The following is a 17,708-nucleotide window of genomic DNA, read 5'->3' on the forward strand; positions in this document are numbered from 1 at the left end:
AAATTGCTTGCAAAATGCTCTTACCAAGTATTGGACGATCAATGTCGAGCTCCACCTCCGTGCGGACGAACTACAGCTTGAATGTGACCGTTTTCCACTTCCGGCTGAAATTAGGGTTTCTGATTTTTAGGGTTTTAAGCAGGTTATATGAGTCCAAAATTGGGCATTTTGGGCTCTTTAGATGCCTATGAGTAAGGGGCACAGCTTGGTATGGTTTCCTCCAAAATTAGGGTTTTTGAAATTAGGGTTTCTGCAGAATTAGGGTTTCTGAAAATTAGGGTTTCAGCAGAATTTGGGGGCGGTAGAATGGTTAGGAGACTCCATATTCATTTAGAAGAGAGAGATAGAGTGAAAAGGTGAGCAACTGGAGGCTTAACTGTGAAAGGAAGAATCTTCAAGCTTTCCATTGGAGTTGGGAGCAAGAGGGAATGAAAATCAGCACTCTCACCAAGCAAAAAGTTGGAGAGAATAACAAAAATAGGCTCTCTTGAAGGGGGGCGCCTATTTCTAGAGAGAGGGTGTAGAGAGAGGTAATTTTCAAAATGAGTAATAGCATGGTGGCAGGTCCTCATACTGCCACCCAGTCCATAGCCATCCCTTTTCCACACAAATTTAGTGGGAAGGGTGCCTGGACACTCACCTAGCCGACCGGAAGGGAATTCTAGTCTATTCTTACTTATAGTTTGTCCGCCCGAGCTTTAATGAAGTGTGGACGCCCAATCTCACTTATAACTTGGGCGGACACACTTATTAAAGTGTGGACCTGCAAAACAAAGAATACATTGCTTTAACTCATAAAAGAGTAAAGTGGTGTACTTACCACCTGTCTACAGCCCACAAACGAGGTCAGAATACAGTTTCACTCGCACGGTTCACAAGAGGGCGTCCCCTACATGTGAACTACACAAACAAATCTTGCATGCAATCAAATAGTTCATGCAAAGACAGGATTTTTAACTTGCAAACATGTTATGCAAGGATGCATTGAACAGTCTCCCTATTCATTTAGCTTGTAGTCCGTGGTACCACACTCTGGATTTGGGCGCAGATACACAATCCCAACCCATATATCCAGCCTACTGGCTCTCGGTGTAGACATAAGTCCCCAACCATAAGATGCCAGTCCATCCTACAGAACTCGTCCATAGGCCTGAAGCGCAGAGAATGCCCAAATAGTGACAGTGTGTGCAAGAAGGAGAGCGAGGAGTGTAGGCATGCAGAAAACGCAGGAGGGGGGGGACCTGGAGTTCACACTCAAACTAATTGATTTCTACTTGGCTAGGATTTCTACAGCTTAATGGCCTTTTATAGCAAGTTAGCTATTTATAGCATAGTTATCACTACATAAGTGAGAGCTTGGGTTACTATGAGACATAGTTGTGCGGATGCACCACTGATGGTCTAGCTTGGACCAAGAGAGTAGGCATGCTCATGCCATGCACATGATGGTGAATATGTAGGTTGACATGTCGAAGACCTAAAGGCAAGCTTTGGTGGTATGAGACGCCGAAGTTAGACTCGGCCTATGGGATTGTGTAGGAAGCCCTGGCCTAGCTCACTAGCGTGCTACCTCATGATTTGGTTTAGGACTATCCTTGGATTTCAGTTGTGTTTAGGGCAGATTTTGTGAAGGACGTTATCCGAAATGGATTGCTATTCTTGAATCAGAAGGTTTATATACTGGACAATGTTGAGATTAGGAAAAGGATCGTGCATGAATGTCATGACGCTCCTATGGTGGGTCATCCAAGGATACAAAGAACTTGTGATTTAGTAAAATGGATGTTTTATTGGCCTAAGGTGAAGGCATATGTTCAGGACTATATGGTAAAGTGCCGTCAATGTCAAGTGAATAAGGCTGAACGCTTTAGGGCTAGAGGTATGTTACATCCTCACGATGTGAGCCATGGAAGAAACTAAACGATGCTCAATTGAAGAGATGTTTCATGATGGGCATAAAGCACAACAGTTCCCAGGAGGTAAATGGGAGAGTATTTCCATACTTCATTGTAGGTTTGCTACGGGTCGGCAGAGTGCATGATGATACTAGCTGGGTGGTGGTAAATTGACGAAGATGGCATGACTTTTACCTACAAAAGGGTCAGTGAAGGCAATTGAATCGGCGCAACAGTTTGTTGAGTAGTTTTCCAGGTTGTATGGACTGCCTTTTGATATAGTCAGTGATAAGGACTCGAAGTTTTCTGGACATTTCTAGCAGCTAATTTTCCAGACATTGTAGACTATGCTGAGTATGAGTTCCTTTGATCATCCTTAGTCTAATGGGAAAACAGAGAGGGTGAATTAGGTTTTGGAGGATATTCTTCATGCATACGTCTCTCCAAGAGAGCATCAGATTAGGAGAAGTCAGTGAGTTTATGTAGGTCTCGAGGAAGCCACATCTAGATATGGCTAGGAGGATACTAAGGTACATAAAGTACATTATGGACTTCTCTCTGAGGCTGGGATACAGGTACAGGTACATGGCTATGCACATGGAGATTGAGCTGGTAGTGTCTTAGACAGGAGAACTACTAGCGGCTTTATGTTCTCTTTTAAGAAGTACTGGTCTTAGCTAGAGTAGTTAGAAGTATCCGACGGTTTCTTTGTTGAGTACAGAGGTTGAGCACAGGGGTGCTACTATGGTGACATGTGAGGTGGCTTAGTTGCAGAAGCTACTTGCAGATATGGGTAAGCCCATGGATAGGACAGTTGTCATTTATTGTGACAAAATGATTGGCCAGCAACCCATGCTAGGACGAAGCACATTGAGGTGCATTATCATTTTGTGAGGGACATAGTTGTCAGGTACAAAGGTACGAAACGAGATGAAGGTACAAAAAACCGTACCGGTATGAGACTTTTTATTTCGAAAAAATGAGTTCGATAGAGGTACGGTCCACTTTAAAAAACGCTTGAAAAATAGATATATTTGTACACATTTAGAGATGCAAAGTCGAGAGAAGGTGGCAAGGTAGAAAGCCCCCATTGCCCAAACGACCATAAAGAATAGTAAAACGGCCATTAAAAAAAAGTATTAGTTTTGCTTGCATAGTTGATAGTTTCGTACCGTACCATATTTTACGTACCTTGCAGTGGTGAGGGAGAAGGTTCTAGTAAATTAATGTGGATTTAATTCATGTCAACATAGAGGATGAGGTGGCTAACATCTTCATGAAGGCATTTGGTATAGAGAAGCTTCGTTGCTAGGACAAAGTACATTGAGGTGCATTATCATTTTGTGAGAGAGAAGGTTCTAGAAAAGTGATGTGGATTTGATTTATCTCAGCATAGAAGATTAGGTGCTGACATCTTTACGAAGGCATTCGGTACAAAGAAGCTTAGTAGGTTTAGAAGCTTACTTGGAGTGTAGGGTATGGACCTAAGCTTAAAGGGGGGTGTTGAGATATCAAGCTCAACTAGTGCGTATATGGATGACACGTCCGTATGACACCTCCACATGTATGCCATTGGCATGGTTGGTGAGAATATTGTGGATATGTGGCCCATATGACACCTCCACATGTATGCCACTGGCATGGTTGGTGAGATTATGGTTGTTATACGGCTAGTGGTTTATAGGCTATATGACAACCACTTTGATTAGTAGAGTTGCACAAAGGGTAGAGTATGCACACCCCTCATGTAGTGGAGTGCTCATGGCTTGTCGTAATTGATCTTCATTAAGTGTGGTTTTGGGCTCAAAGAAGTCATCAGTCGTCCATGCCTAAATATTCATTGAGTCGTCCATGCCCTTGATAGAGTCATTTCTTCCTCATGTCAAGCACACATGGGCTCACCCAACTTCTAACATGGAGGTCTTTAAAGCCTCTATGTAGTCGTCCACTCATCACATAGTAATGAAACATAGACTTTCTCATTGTATGACGTGTCTCCTCCTTATCCTCGTCCTAAAAAATACGGACCTAAATCACGTGTGTAAGATTATGTGATAGTGAATATATATACTCATCGAAGAGTCCGGATGCTGTATCGATGAGTCCGGATGCTGTATATCTTCGAATTGGCCGTAATCTTACACATGATTTATGAGCAAACACATCCACCAGAGCCTTGTCAAAAGTCCAAGACACCAGAAATTGCAGCCCAGTCCTTCACAAGGGATTGGTCCATATAGTAATTGATAAACAGAGCTAGACGGAAAGTGATGAACAGACCTAGACACAAAGTGAGAGGTGGAACTGGACAGAGGAAGACAGAAATCTGCAATCAGTAATGCACAGAGCACTTTCATTCTAATAAATAAAACAAGCAAATACTCTGCAAAGGGGAGGGGAGGAGAGGGTCTTGGCCTTTGGAACCCAGCCCTAGAAATATGTTTACATAAGGGATTTTCTTAATGATTTGATTTAAAAAAAAATCTACAAGAAAAAGGTGTCATTTTAAAATTTCAAAACACACAGATGTGGAACTTTCAAAATACCCCTTGAACACTAGTGATATAAAGGTTCTTTATAGAGTGAACCCCCTCCCCCGCCCCGTGCGGAAATGAACGAGTGGGAAAGGGTGAGCTTGAGCGCCTTGTAAGCAAACTTCTTCACACACACAGACACACGAGCAGACAAGCACACAAGAGATAGATGGATGGCTGAATTTTCCACTATCTTCTTCACTTCTCTACAAGCATGACATAAAGATAAGAGCGTGTGAAAACGGCATTTTTCCCAGCCCTAAAATTCTGGGTTTTATTTTATTTTTGGTTTCATTTGGGTCTTGCTACTGGCCGACAACACCTTTTCTAGGTTGACCAGGAGTCCTCCCCTATATATAACCTTCGCCTCATCATTCCATATCCTGTACCACTTCATTGCACACATCCGGTACCACATCATGATCTGCTGCTGTGCTGCTGCTGCTGTTGTTGCTACCGCCTACACTGCATCTGATTCTTCATCCTCTCCTGTCAGCTCCAGCACATCAACGTTTTGTATCAGTTCATGGGACAGCAGCCCTCTCTGCTACAATAGAGCATACCATCGTTTTACATCAGCTCACGGGACAGCAGCCCTCTCTGCTACACAGCATATTAGCATTTTTATCTTCTGCTGATGGGACAGCAGCCCTCTCTGCTACATACAGCACCTCAGCGTTTTTATCTTCAGTTCATGGGACAACAGCCCTCTCTGCTACACAGTACAACACCTCAGTGTTTTATCATCAGTACATATCTTTGGACAGCAGCCCACTCTCTGCTATAGTACTTCATCGTTTTTCTTCTACAGTTTACCTTGGGACAGCAGCCCACTCTTTGCTATAGTTTATCATCGTTTTTTTCTACAGTTTACCTTGGGACAAAAGCCCACTCTCTGCTCATCACTTCCACCACTCGGGACGGCACTCCTCACCACCACTTAGGTATTGCAGTACCCTTGTCACCAGAGCTTGCACCACTACACCACTCGGGACGGTAGCCCTCTCTGCTCATCACCACCATTCAGGTACTGCAACACCCTTGTCATCAGGTTCTGCATCATCATCAACATCATCATCACTTCAGCTTCCGCTGCCCACTACCACCTCGGAGTGCCTCTGCGTCCACCGACACGAGCCCTCAATACCTACCACCTCACAGAGTGCCTTTGCCTCACATTGACGCGACCCTTTGTCACCGACCGTGCCTCAGCTCTGACATCATCTTTGCTTCTGCACCGGTCTTCTTCTACTCAGAGTCTCCTCACATTAGAGGAATCTTGTACATGTTTTCACTCACCATTATATATACACTCACTCACCCATTTCATGTTGTGTTGATTTGCTCGGACCTCTCATACATTTGGTCCTTTTGTCCTTTTTCCCTCACGTGGTATGAGAGCTATCGTGGGCAAAGGGATTGAAGATCTCGAGGGCACACTGCATGGATCGTCTACCCACACTCTTGGAGGACCAATTTTTCTCACCAGAAGTTGATTCTCCTACCTCTGAGCTGGACCACACAAGGAATGGGACTTCTTACTCAGAGGAGAGCCCCGTTCAAGATCTTACTTTGGGAGACGACCACCCATCTACATCAACTCACCTTCACCACCTTTGCCTTCACGATCACCTTCTCTGACTTTATCACACTTTGTTTCCAGAGGGGGATACATTCCTTCTTCCAGTGTGCCAGTGTGGGACCCTGGCATCCATCTAATTCTCTCATCTTCTCTCATGGTCCCCTTTTTGGCCTGAGAGGGGGTGTGAAAATGGCATATGTCCTAGCCGTAAAAAAGGGGTTTTTTTGGGTTTTATTTGTTTTTCGGTTTTACTTGGGTCTTGCTGTTGGTCGACAACACCTTTTTTGGGTCGAACAGCAGTCCTGCCCTATATATAGCATTCACCTCATCATTCCATATCCTGTACCACTTCATTGCACACATCCGGTACCACATCATGATTTGCTGCTGCTGCTGTTGTTGCTGGCACCTACACTGCATCTGATTCTTCATCCTCGCCTGTCAGCTCCAGCACATCAGCGTTTCGTATCAGTTCATGGGACAACAGCCCTCTTTGCTACAATAGAGCATACCATCGTTTTACATTAGCTCACGGGACAACAGCCCTCTCTGCTACACACAGCACATCAACGTTTTTATCTTCCGCTGATGGGGACAACAGCCCTCTTTGCTACATACAGCACCTCAGCGTTTTTATCTTTAGTTCATGGGACAACAGCCCTGTTTGCTACACAATACAACACCTCAGTGTTTTATCATCAGTACATATCTTGGGACAGCAGCCCACTCTAAAACCAGCCTTCAGAAATTTGACGTGCGGTGAAATAAACACTCGCACACAAAACACTTCATCTCCCATGGGGACTTGGAAAAGGAAACAAACAGGGTGAGCTAGAGTGCTCCTGCAAATAGTACAAGGACACGGATTGGCTCCAAAACGCAGTGGTGCCCCTTGTGGTATTTCTTTACTTGAACAAAATTTGAGTACATTGTACAACTTGAAGAATCCTCTACCAATAGGATCCCTCGAAGCTTTAACCCAGGATTTTCAATTGAGAAAACTCTCGTTATTACAACACAACATTCCATAGAGAAGGCACATCTGTACAACACCTCCCTTCATGAAAAGATCTTCTCCATCTTTACCATGGATCTCTCAAACCCTTTCCCAAAAAGCAGTAGGGTTGTACCAAACCATATGTCCTTCCCTATAGTCACAGCTTGCATGTAACCTCGAGAAAACTACAACCTGTTCACATGAATCTAGAGACATGTTTTCCACATGAAACCAAAGACCTATATCCCATAACCATAGTCCTGTTTCCTCGATACCAAAGTCATGTTTCCTCTCGAAAAAACCAATGTCCTATTTCCATGACAGATATACCATCAAATCACGGTTGCCAAAACCTAGAGAGAGAAAGATAGAGGACGTGTCAAGCAATCCCTGAATACACATAAGTCCAAGACGAGAGCAACAACATATCTCTTCCAAGAACATCATCCTGTGCATCTTAGCCTGATCCTTTGTATCCCAATCTCGTAAAACTAGGCCTGCAATCCACGATGAGAGAGAGAGAGAGAGAAGAAGGTCTCTCGGCTGTGTATTTCCTGCAACCCCATCTGCTCGCGAAGAGAGAGAGAGAGAAACCCCTTGGCTGTTAGCCCCTCGGCGCCTCCTTCCAAGAGAGAGATAGAGTCAAACGTGTTGTTCAGCCCTTGCGCCTCTGTGGCCGCCTGTAGTCCTCCTGGTTGCCCGACTGGCTGTACAGAGTCTCCCGCCTGGCGCCCGTTGCTGGCTGAAGCCCATATGTGCCCATACGTGCAACCACTTGGCTAGAGAGCCTCCCACCTGACACCCGCCTTGCTGCCCGATTGGCTGCAGCCCACTTGGCGCCCGTAGCTGACTGTAGCCCGCTTGGTCGCCCATTGCACAACCGCCTGGTCCCCCGTACGTGCCGCCTGACGCCCATACTACAAAGAGCCTTCCGCCTGGCTGTAGCCCATGTGCGCAACAGCGCCCGCCTGCCTATAGCCTATGTGCGTAGCAGCGCCCGCCTAGACCACACACGACTAGACGATGACCACAGGATGACCACCCAACGACCTGCCCTCCTTCAGCTCCACCACCCTTCGCTTTATAAAGAGGTGATTCCAAACGTTTTTCTCAAAAAGCCAAAAGCAAGTATCAAAACGCATGCTTACAAAAATAATAATAGTTTAAGTCATCAAAGGTTTTAAAAACCTTATAAACTTAAAAATGCTCTTTTGTCCCTTTCACACTTGGGCTGGCCACACATATGGGTCTCCTTTTCTTATCCCAACTGATGCCGTTCACACTGTCCATCCCGTGCCCGTGCCCACCTGCTTGTTGTCCAGAGGGAAAAACACAGGGTCGTAACATACCCCCCTCTTGAAAAATAGCAAGTGTCCTCGATTGCACTCAATAACACAGTAAGCATCCAATGAAGAAAGAGTCCCCATATGACAAAAGCAATGGCCCTCCAGGGCATTTGGGTGATGAAACAATCATCCTGGACAATAAGGCCACCCTGTCACGTCAAAGTGAGAAACAACTCTTGCTTGTTCCTTGAGAACCAGCAAAAGTCTAAAACCAAGTGGAAACACATAACCTGTGTTAGCCAGAAACAAAACCATGCATCATTCTACATATGACAAACATATGCATGACACATATATGCATTCTCAAACAATATGCTCCTCAAGATGCTCTACCTACTCCAAAGTAACAATCTCAGGGTTACTCGGAAGCCTTACACCCATGGATATCCATGATTGGAGGTGCATATGAAAGCACTCAATTCATCCAAACTATACAGCCACGAAGTACTTCCCACATATGTCCCTCTCGATGCTTTACCCACTCTGCACATGGCCATCCCGCAGGAGCCACACTCAGTGATGCATCCATGAACATAATAAAGTACTTGATGTATCATACCAATATACATGCATCTCATCCTGACACATCCAGAGTATTACCCATATATTCCCAAGGGTACCAGGATCCAATGGGACCAGAATACAATAATATCTCAAAAAGTGTATAAATACATGCACAGATAAAGTTCAATACATATATGAACCAAACCAACTCTAGGACTGCTCGCAAGACTTATGCCCTTCATAGAGTCTCGAAGTGTTAGCTCAGGTTGCTGCAGACTTTGAACTAAACCAAACCATGCCATTCCAAAGGAGACCAACTCCACAAATAGCATCATCTCATGTGACTAGTACACAATATCATAGAAGTCCGTCCCATAAGCAGATGTACTGTCAGCCTCAGTACCTCGGGTGAATACCAAGATATCACCAAGCGACTTCTAGATGAAAAACTGAGCCTGTCTGTGCTACCCCCCTCTTGACCATCAGGCAATGCTCCAGACCCATGCTCTGTTGAACCTGAATGAGCCATCGCAAGAGTCGGCTCCAACTCAAAGGCATCAAGATAAAGCTTCAATACCTTAGGTGAATCTGCTAAGTCACCCTCCTCCATCCACTTCGCATCCATCGGTGAATAGTTCTTTAAACTTTTAAACTTCACAAGATAGCGACAGGAAACTTTACATTGTACCTCTCTTTCCTTGTGTGCCAGTATCTGCGCGGGAATAAGAACCTCATCAAGTTCCTCCACTTCCGGTTGAGCCTCATCTGATACATCCTCAGGCACCCAAACCTGCTTGCACTCCACCCAAGTGGTAAGCACAAGTCCCAATGAAGCATAGTAGATCACCACTGCTAAACATAGAAAGAAGCTGCCTTCCGAACCCATGAAGCCTCTGTGAAGATTCCATTGGTGACAAACTGTCAAAAGTCATAGCCTTCAACCCATGTTTTGCACCATAACACTTCAACTGCTTCTTGTTCCTGCCTGACTACTTCCTGTCCTTGGTGTCTTTTCTCCTGAGCTTCATCCTTAGCTTTTGCTCTTCACCTCATATAGGCAAAGACTCATAATCCTACACTGTCTCCTGCACTTCCTTTTCACTTTCCTCACGTAGAAGCTTTTGATGCGACAACCACGGGCTTGCCTCCTTGAGAAAGTCGACGATATCCCAGCGATGGAACCATGAAACCGGCCTTCAGAAATTTGACGGGTGGTGAAATAAACACTCGCACACAAAACACTTCATCTCCCATGTCGACCTGGAAAAGGAAACAAACAGGGGGAGCTAGAGTGCTCCTACAAATAGTACAAGGACACCGATTGGCCCCAAAATGCAGTGGCGCCCCTTGTGGTATTTCTTTACTTGAACAAAATTTGAGTACATAGTACAACATGAGGAATCGTCTACCAATAGGATCCCTCGAAGCTTTCACCCAGGACTTTCAATTAAGAAAACTCTCGTTATTACAACACATCATTCCATAGAGAAGGCACATCTATACAACATCTCCCTGCTTGAAAAGGTCTTCGCCTTCGACACCGACCACCTCATGGAATGCCTTTGTCTCTCATCGACGGGAGCCTTCGTCACCGACTATGCCTCAGCTCTGACATCGTTTTTGCTTCTGCAGCGGTCTTCTTCTAGTCAGAGTCTCCTCACCTCAGAGGGCTCTTGTACATGTTTTTCACTCACCATTATATATACACTCACTCACCCATTTCATGCTGTGTTGATTTGCTCTGATCTCTCGTACTTTTGTCCTTTTTCCCTCACAGAGTACACTTCTCTACAAGCATCTAAATTTTCCACTATCTTCTTCACTTCTCTACAAGCATAACATAAAGATAAGAGTACACTTCTCTGCAAGCGTAACATAAATATAAGAGTACATACTATAATGGAAAGTACTCTACTAATAAAACATACAAGGTCCATAGTGTGAACCCAACTATATGAGTTGGTGCCATAGGGTTGAGGGCTGGAATGACAAACAATGAGGGCTGGTATTTCTTTCTCGACGGGCGGTATTTATCGGCCTCTTCTTATCCCTTTTGCTGGTCGGCCTGGGGTTGTTGGATTGAAAAGAGGGATTTTACCCCTTCCCCTTGTTTCACTTGCCAGACTAGCTCTCGCCCTATTTGGGATCAAAGAGCGGCTATTTTGGGCACCTCGGGCCGCTTCTACAAATCGTCTAACGACCTCTTAATTCCAAGATTTGGGCCTTTGTGGCTGATTCGATTAAAATGCAGACTCTTTGTCTTCATGGCTGATTTCCTTTGTCCAATTGGTGTTTTGGGGTCTTCTTCTAGTTTCTCTATCACTCTCTCGTGGACATTACACATCTCCAACCGCCCGCCTGGGGGGGGGGTGTGGGGGTTGATTATAGGCCTTTTCTAATCCCTTTTACTGGTCGGCCTTGTCAATGAGGGGTCATAGTCTTGAATAGGGGGATTTAAACCTTTCTCCCTATCTAATAAGTATTTTCACCTAAAGCCTAGACCTTCTCCACTCAGGTCCAAAGGGTGCCACCTCAGCGAGCTTCCACGATCATCTAAATCCTCCTCTAGGAGGGTTCCAGCAGGGGAGCGGAAGAGATATCTCCCTACATAAGCCAAAAAGATATTAAAAAAAAAAAAAAGACGGAAGTCTTGTCTTGAAAGCGTAGGTTGGTGATGGTGGATTCCATAGTTGCTTCATACGCTATTGAGCTGCAGTCAGTTTTCACAGCTGTTACAGTCAGGTGGGAGGGTAGTCATGTCCAATTGGCAAAAGCATTAATAGAACGTAGTGTAGATAGCTTGGGAGAAGGTATATTCCAGTTTGTTGGGGCATGTTTAAAATATTACATGTGACACCCAAGTAATTACAATTGATCAGGATGGGATTTAGATTTAAAAGCTATACTAGTGGAAAGCTCTTGTGCTACAATGCTCTAAAAACAAGGATCCAAGAGAAGAGACACTCCACCATTCAATGTGGTCACTCACGTCCACGATTACGCTCCGCTTGCAAAGGTACAAAGAACCTAGGCGTAGTTGGCTCTGCTAGAGTAAATAACTTTCCCTAATGTTTTCTAAAGCAACACCTTATTACACCTCCACCAATGTCTCCCTGTTAAAATTGTATATCCCGCTAATGTCTTCCAGAGCATCTCTGCACATGGCAATAACATCGTCCTCATTAGGCACTCGAAGATGAGACTTCATCCTTTGCGTAAAAGCATTTTCAAAAAATTGATCAGACATTTTTATCCATAACACATCTCAAGTACATTGTTTAAACTATTTAAAAACAGAAGGTTTGAAGTTTTAAGAGATGGTGTTCGATTCAATCATACAAACCTTACAACCTTATTATAGAAGTCTAGGCATAATTAGATATTAATGTTACTTTAAGTGTGGTGGTATCTCTTGCATTGTGTTTACCATCACCATTTTTCTGATTCTTGACAATTTCTTTGATTGGCAGACCTGGAGGATGGCCACATAGTGTTGCTACTCCTGTTGATTCCTTAGTGATTGGCGGGAACTTTTTGACTGGCTACAATTTGACACTCCAGCTTGAAATATATCCTAGTCAGTTAAGCTTGATTGAACAAAACTTCTCTCTCTGTCTGTGTGTATGAGGGTGTGCTTTCTCTAGATGCTTTTGTGTGTACACACTTATCAGGCTTGTCATTGTAACAAGACTTCTCTTTATCTCTGTGTATGAGGGTGTGCTTTCTCTAGATGCGTTTGTGCTCACACACTTATCAGGCTAGTCATTGTAAGTGGCTTCTTGTAATGAGTTTAATTAGGTACCTCGCCACCAAGGAAGGGTGGGAGAGTGCAATTAGGTACCTCACCACTAACCAAGGGTGGTTTTGTGCTCATGCACAAGTGGTGAGAAGGATCCGGATTAAGTTTTTTTTTTTTTTTTGGAATCTTAGAATGGAAGGCATGTTTAGTAAGGTAATTATCATGACATTTGAAGGCATGGCATAATGTTTAGTAAGGTAATTATCATGACATTTGAAAGTTCTTGACTCAAAGCAAACTTGGCACATGGAGGAGCGACTGAAAGTTCGACCCAAGTTCCGTTATCCTTTGTACAAGCCTCTAATGTGGTATAATTCTCAAGCAAGGAAATCTGTCTTTGACACCAAAAATGTCCCCACTCACCTTACCCTACTTGCCTCGTGTGTATGGAAAGTTTCAAAAGGCTTTTTAGACAGAGCTATCTGGGCTATAGGATGATATGGAAGCTTTCTTTTGTAGGCACACTGCTTCATACTACTTGCAGTCCTTGAAGAAGAAGAGGGGTAGACAAAAAAAGTTTCTAAGCGTATGGGAGCGAGAAGGTCTTATGAGCCTTTGGATCTCCCTTGAGTCTTGGCTACATCAGCAGGTTTGCACTTATGAATTGGAAAGTAAAATGATACTCAGAGCTAGGTTTGTCCATGGATGCTGCCTTTTTTCGTTCTTGTATTTTAAGACCTGCTTTTCTATTGTTGATATTTTTTATATCGTCAGTCTGGTGATACTGAAGAAATACCTGGGTGCTTCCGTGATCCAAAGGCTTTTTTGAAGGATTTGCAACACTTTGCCAAGGTAAGCCTTGTTTTATATTTTATTTTAACATTGGTTTATCAATTTGTATTTTCTTATTTAATTGACTAGAAACTCATCATTTAAAGTTTAATTGTCTCTAATTGTTGCGCTCAAATATTGCAATGTTGAGCTCATTGGGCATGTGATGGAAACTCAGTACCTGCCTGCTGCCTACCCACAGATGAATTGGTCTGTATACAATACTGATGTGTCTCTACAACAGCATGTTAGTATGAGCTTCATGCCTACAATGTTTGCATGAGCTCCATGCCCTTATACAATACTGATGTGTCTTTACAACAGCATGTTAGCATGGGCTTCATGCCCTACCCAGATAAATTGGTCCATATACAATACTGATGTGTCTTTACAACAGCATGTCATGACACGCCCTTATGGAAAGATCTCTGTGAAATCACCTAAGAACGTGGAAACCATACAAGGACCATGGCTCTTCCACAACCATCTTGCAGGATAGCCTTCTTCTCAATGAGCCATGTGTGTGGCTGTAGCAGCCTCAATAAAAGGCCCTAGTATACAGCAGTATCTCCCTATAAGACACGCCCTTTTTTTTACTACTTTGTCAGGAACGCTAGAGGAGCCCCAATTCGGGGATTGAAGTAGATTCCAACCGCGAGAGTACATTGATTGTCCCAGCAAGGTTAACACGACTAACCTAGGGTTAGTGTAAGATCGCTTGTATGCAAATCCCTAAGCCCTAGAAATCAGCATGCATGCAAAAACGTGATGAAGGAGATGACGTTGAAGAGAGATCGCCCAAAGAGATGAAACCCTAACATGGCATACTTAGTTTAACCACCCAATCATTATATATACCAGTGACCCTAGGCATCTAGTGTGAACCTTGCCGGCCACACACTTTACTCATGCGCCCCCTAGTACACATCGGTGGGTCTTTGTCCTACAACCTTTACCCCACGAATGTTACCCATTCACATTAATCGTATGCCACCATTGGGTCCGATGCTTTACCCACATGTCCCATGCTTTACCTACGTGTCCTTGTTTTTGTGTGTGAGTGTCATGGGTTCTCTGCCCGGGATGTCCCCCAAAATGAGATGTAATAATCTCTGTGTGTGTTTTTCCGCGTTAATGTTATAAAATGCTTTGTGTTTCCATTATCCCAGTTAGGAGCCAGGGGGTGACTAAGTGCTGGCCTCGGTACCTCGGTCTCACCCTGATATGAGAGACTACCATGGCATGAGAAGTACAGATGGTGAGTCTCTCTCTTAGGCAGGTGGATGGGGTAAGTGGTAACATCTTCTTTGCGTTGGGGTATCACCACTTTCTCTCTGAAGGGGTTTTGTTGGGTATTTTAGAGTTGCACGTGTGTAACCATCATGTGTGTACCTGTGTACTTGTGTCCTTGTGTGAACTGCCCCGAAAGGGTTAGAATATGTGTGTGTGTGTCCACCCTGTATGTGTTTGTGTAACCTTATTCATGTATGTGTGTGTGTGAACACCAGCGTAGGTGTACTCTTATAACTGGATAAGATCAGCGTGTGTGCCATGTGTAATGTCTCTATATATGTGTTTATGATTTATGTGAGTCAAAAGATAAGGTTTGCAACCTTTAAAAGCATGCACTAGTTGTACTTCATTACAACATTAATCTAGTATTCATTGAGTCTTGCAATTTACAATCTCTCTCTCTCTACAGTTGTTTCACTCTCTCTCCAATTGTTGTAACCTTTTTGGTCTCATAGGTCATTTTGGCCTTTTGAAGACGTTAATATATCATTTCATTTCATTTCTCTCTTTCTCTCTCTCTCTCTCTCTCTCTCTCTCTCTCTCTCTCTCTCATGGAGCCCTATACTCACGGCTCCGCATACAGAGAGCCTTGGGAGCCATCACAGAGCAGGAGTCGAGGAGAGAGATGAGGAGACTTACTCGCCGCAAAAGGCGGGCCTTCGCAGAGATACAGGAGCTAGAGATCTTTCATTTCTTCATGAGTAGAGATAGCCCTGTCTCATGGCGGCACTTCAGAGAGCCCTGGACATCGACACCTATTGCAGACCCACAGACATGGCACACATATGCAGAGGGCCTATACCACGCCCCACAGCAGCCACCTATACCTCAGCCACCACAGGAGCCTCGACCTACCACAACTAGCCCACTCGTCGATGGTACAGGAAGCTATCCGCCGCCTACACATGTACGGGCCACCGACCATATGGGCCTGCAAGGTGAGCATCTCATATATGCAGTAGATTCTTTGGCTCCTTTTCTTGCACACGTGTTTAACAGGGCACTAGCAGAGGGTTTGCTTGCAGAGTGGACGATGCACACCATTGTGCCGATTCACAAAACAGGGGATATGCTCGATCCGAGCAACTACAGGACGGTTATGGTTGGCCACGTGCTAGCCAAACTCTATGGTGCAGTGTTGGAGCAAGAGCTTAGCTTATATGCTGAGCGAGCAGGTTTACGCTCATCAGGGCAGGCATGCTTCAGGAGAGCTTTCTCTACCACTGACCATGTATTCACTTCAAGATGTATGATTGATCAGGCCAGAGTGAGGAAGAGAAAGCTCTATTGCTGCTTTGTGGATTTCCGCAAGGCATTTGACACAGTGCCACGAGAGAGGCTCTTTCAGCGCCTGCAGTCTCTTGGCATACCAGCAGATATGACATGGGGCATCTATGCATTATATGAGCAGGTTTTTGGGCGAGTCAGATGTCCGGGAGGTATGTCCGAGACTATTGCTAGCACCATTGGTGTGAAGCAAGGATGCCCACTTTCCCCCACGCTATTTGGGTTATACATTGATGAGGTGGCTGACTTCATTACACGGGGAGGTGGAGATGGAGTTGATTTAGCAGGTACCTCAGTACATATTATGCTTTATGCTGATGATATTGTATTAGTGTTTGAGTCTCTAGGTGGTCTACAACAGCATCTACATGCACTCGATGATTTCTGCACACAAAGGGGTCTTACTGTGAACCTTGGGAAAACCAAGGTTATGGTCTTTCATACATCGAGACAGGGTAGGAGTCAGTTGACATTCACTCTCGCAGGACGCCAGGTGGAGGTGGTGACATCATACGTGTACCTAGGGGTTACCTTCTCTGCAGCAGCCACACGCTTCACCATGGGTTCAGCAGCCAGAGCTAGATTGACATGGGGATATGCAGCATTGGCTATGCTAGAGAGACAGTGCCACCAGGCGCATTTTCAGGAGCCCCGGACGAAGGGGTGGCTGTTTGACACATTAGTCACACCGGCATTGATGTATGGAGCCGCGGTATGGGCGCCAGACCTTGCTACCCATTGGTGGACACAGATAGAGAGACCACGGGCCCTCATGATGGCATGCATGATACGCAGCAAACCGTCAGTACCTCCTATGATGGTAGAGGCCATATTTCACACTATATGCCTACTAGACAGATTCAGAGAGATGCCACAGGACAGATTGTCATACAGAGCTTTTGAGGCATCTAGACAGCTGGCTGAGGCAGGAGAGACAAAGGATCATGCTATGAACAGGTCACACATTGGTTCTCACAGCATGGCCTAGACATGGATCATCTACCACCATTCCAGTATGACAGGGATGCACCACATAGCCATCTCTCTCATAGTGAGAGGAACAGAGTATTGAGACAGGATCTATGGCAGCTGTAACGGGAGGCGGACGCGTGTATTGGAATCGTATAAATGTGAACAAGATTCTGAGCACTTAACACTTGAGCATTACAACCACAAAGCTTAAAATGACAGTACACCACATAAAGGGGCCGATGATAGGCTGACCCCCCCTCTTTAGGTTATATTACCAAAAGGGTCTGCAAAGTACAAGATTACGGGTGCCTGGGGATTCACCACCAGCCTGCACCTGATTCTTCCAAATACATTATGAATGAATACATTTCAAACAAGAGAATCTGTAGGTACATCCACCCTACACACAGGTACATCCGCCCTGCACAAGAGTATCACAATTCTTACAGGTACTCCGCCGTGCACAAGATGTAAATGGATCTTTAGGCCCTGTTTCCATGCGAGAAACTGATCCAGAAACCTGTGTTCTCCGCCAGCAAGTGTCCCCAATGCTTGCCCTAAGCACCTGCTATACCAGGAATCCTTGAGACACATCCATGCTCACATATTCCATTGCTGTCCGGCCTGTTTTGTGCAATAACCAGTCCAAAACAGCAACTTTCTGTCCCGAGAAATCCACCTGTAAAGGGTCCTACAGCCCTGTGGAGGTCCCTAGAGCTGTCCTGTAC

The 17,708-nt window shown here is 44.7% G+C and overlaps 1 protein-coding gene across 2 annotated transcripts in view; it reads left to right on the forward strand.

Moving 5' to 3' along the window:
• The window catches only part of LOC147637261 (jmjC domain-containing histone demethylation protein 1-like), a 93,118-nt gene that overhangs the window by 11,269 nt on the left and 64,141 nt on the right, over positions 1-17,708 (forward strand). The window contains exons 9-12 of one of the 2 annotated variants that reach the window (XM_086800881.1): positions 12,329-12,427; positions 12,897-12,965; positions 13,117-13,246; positions 13,372-13,449. In XM_086800881.1, coding sequence (XP_086657007.1) covers positions 12,329-12,427; positions 12,897-12,965; positions 13,117-13,246; positions 13,372-13,449 — 376 coding nt within the window. Of the gene's footprint in view, positions 1-12,328; positions 12,428-12,896; positions 12,966-13,116; positions 13,247-13,371; positions 13,450-17,708 lie in introns of those variants that run through there. The other variant, XM_086800880.1, reaches the window with a different exon arrangement.

The sequence above is a fragment of the Cibotium barometz genome, chromosome 7 (assembly GCF_041138505.1).
Source record: "Cibotium barometz isolate CiBa-2024 chromosome 7, ASM4113850v1, whole genome shotgun sequence".
Taxonomy (NCBI): domain Eukaryota; kingdom Viridiplantae; phylum Streptophyta; class Polypodiopsida; order Cyatheales; family Cibotiaceae; genus Cibotium; species Cibotium barometz.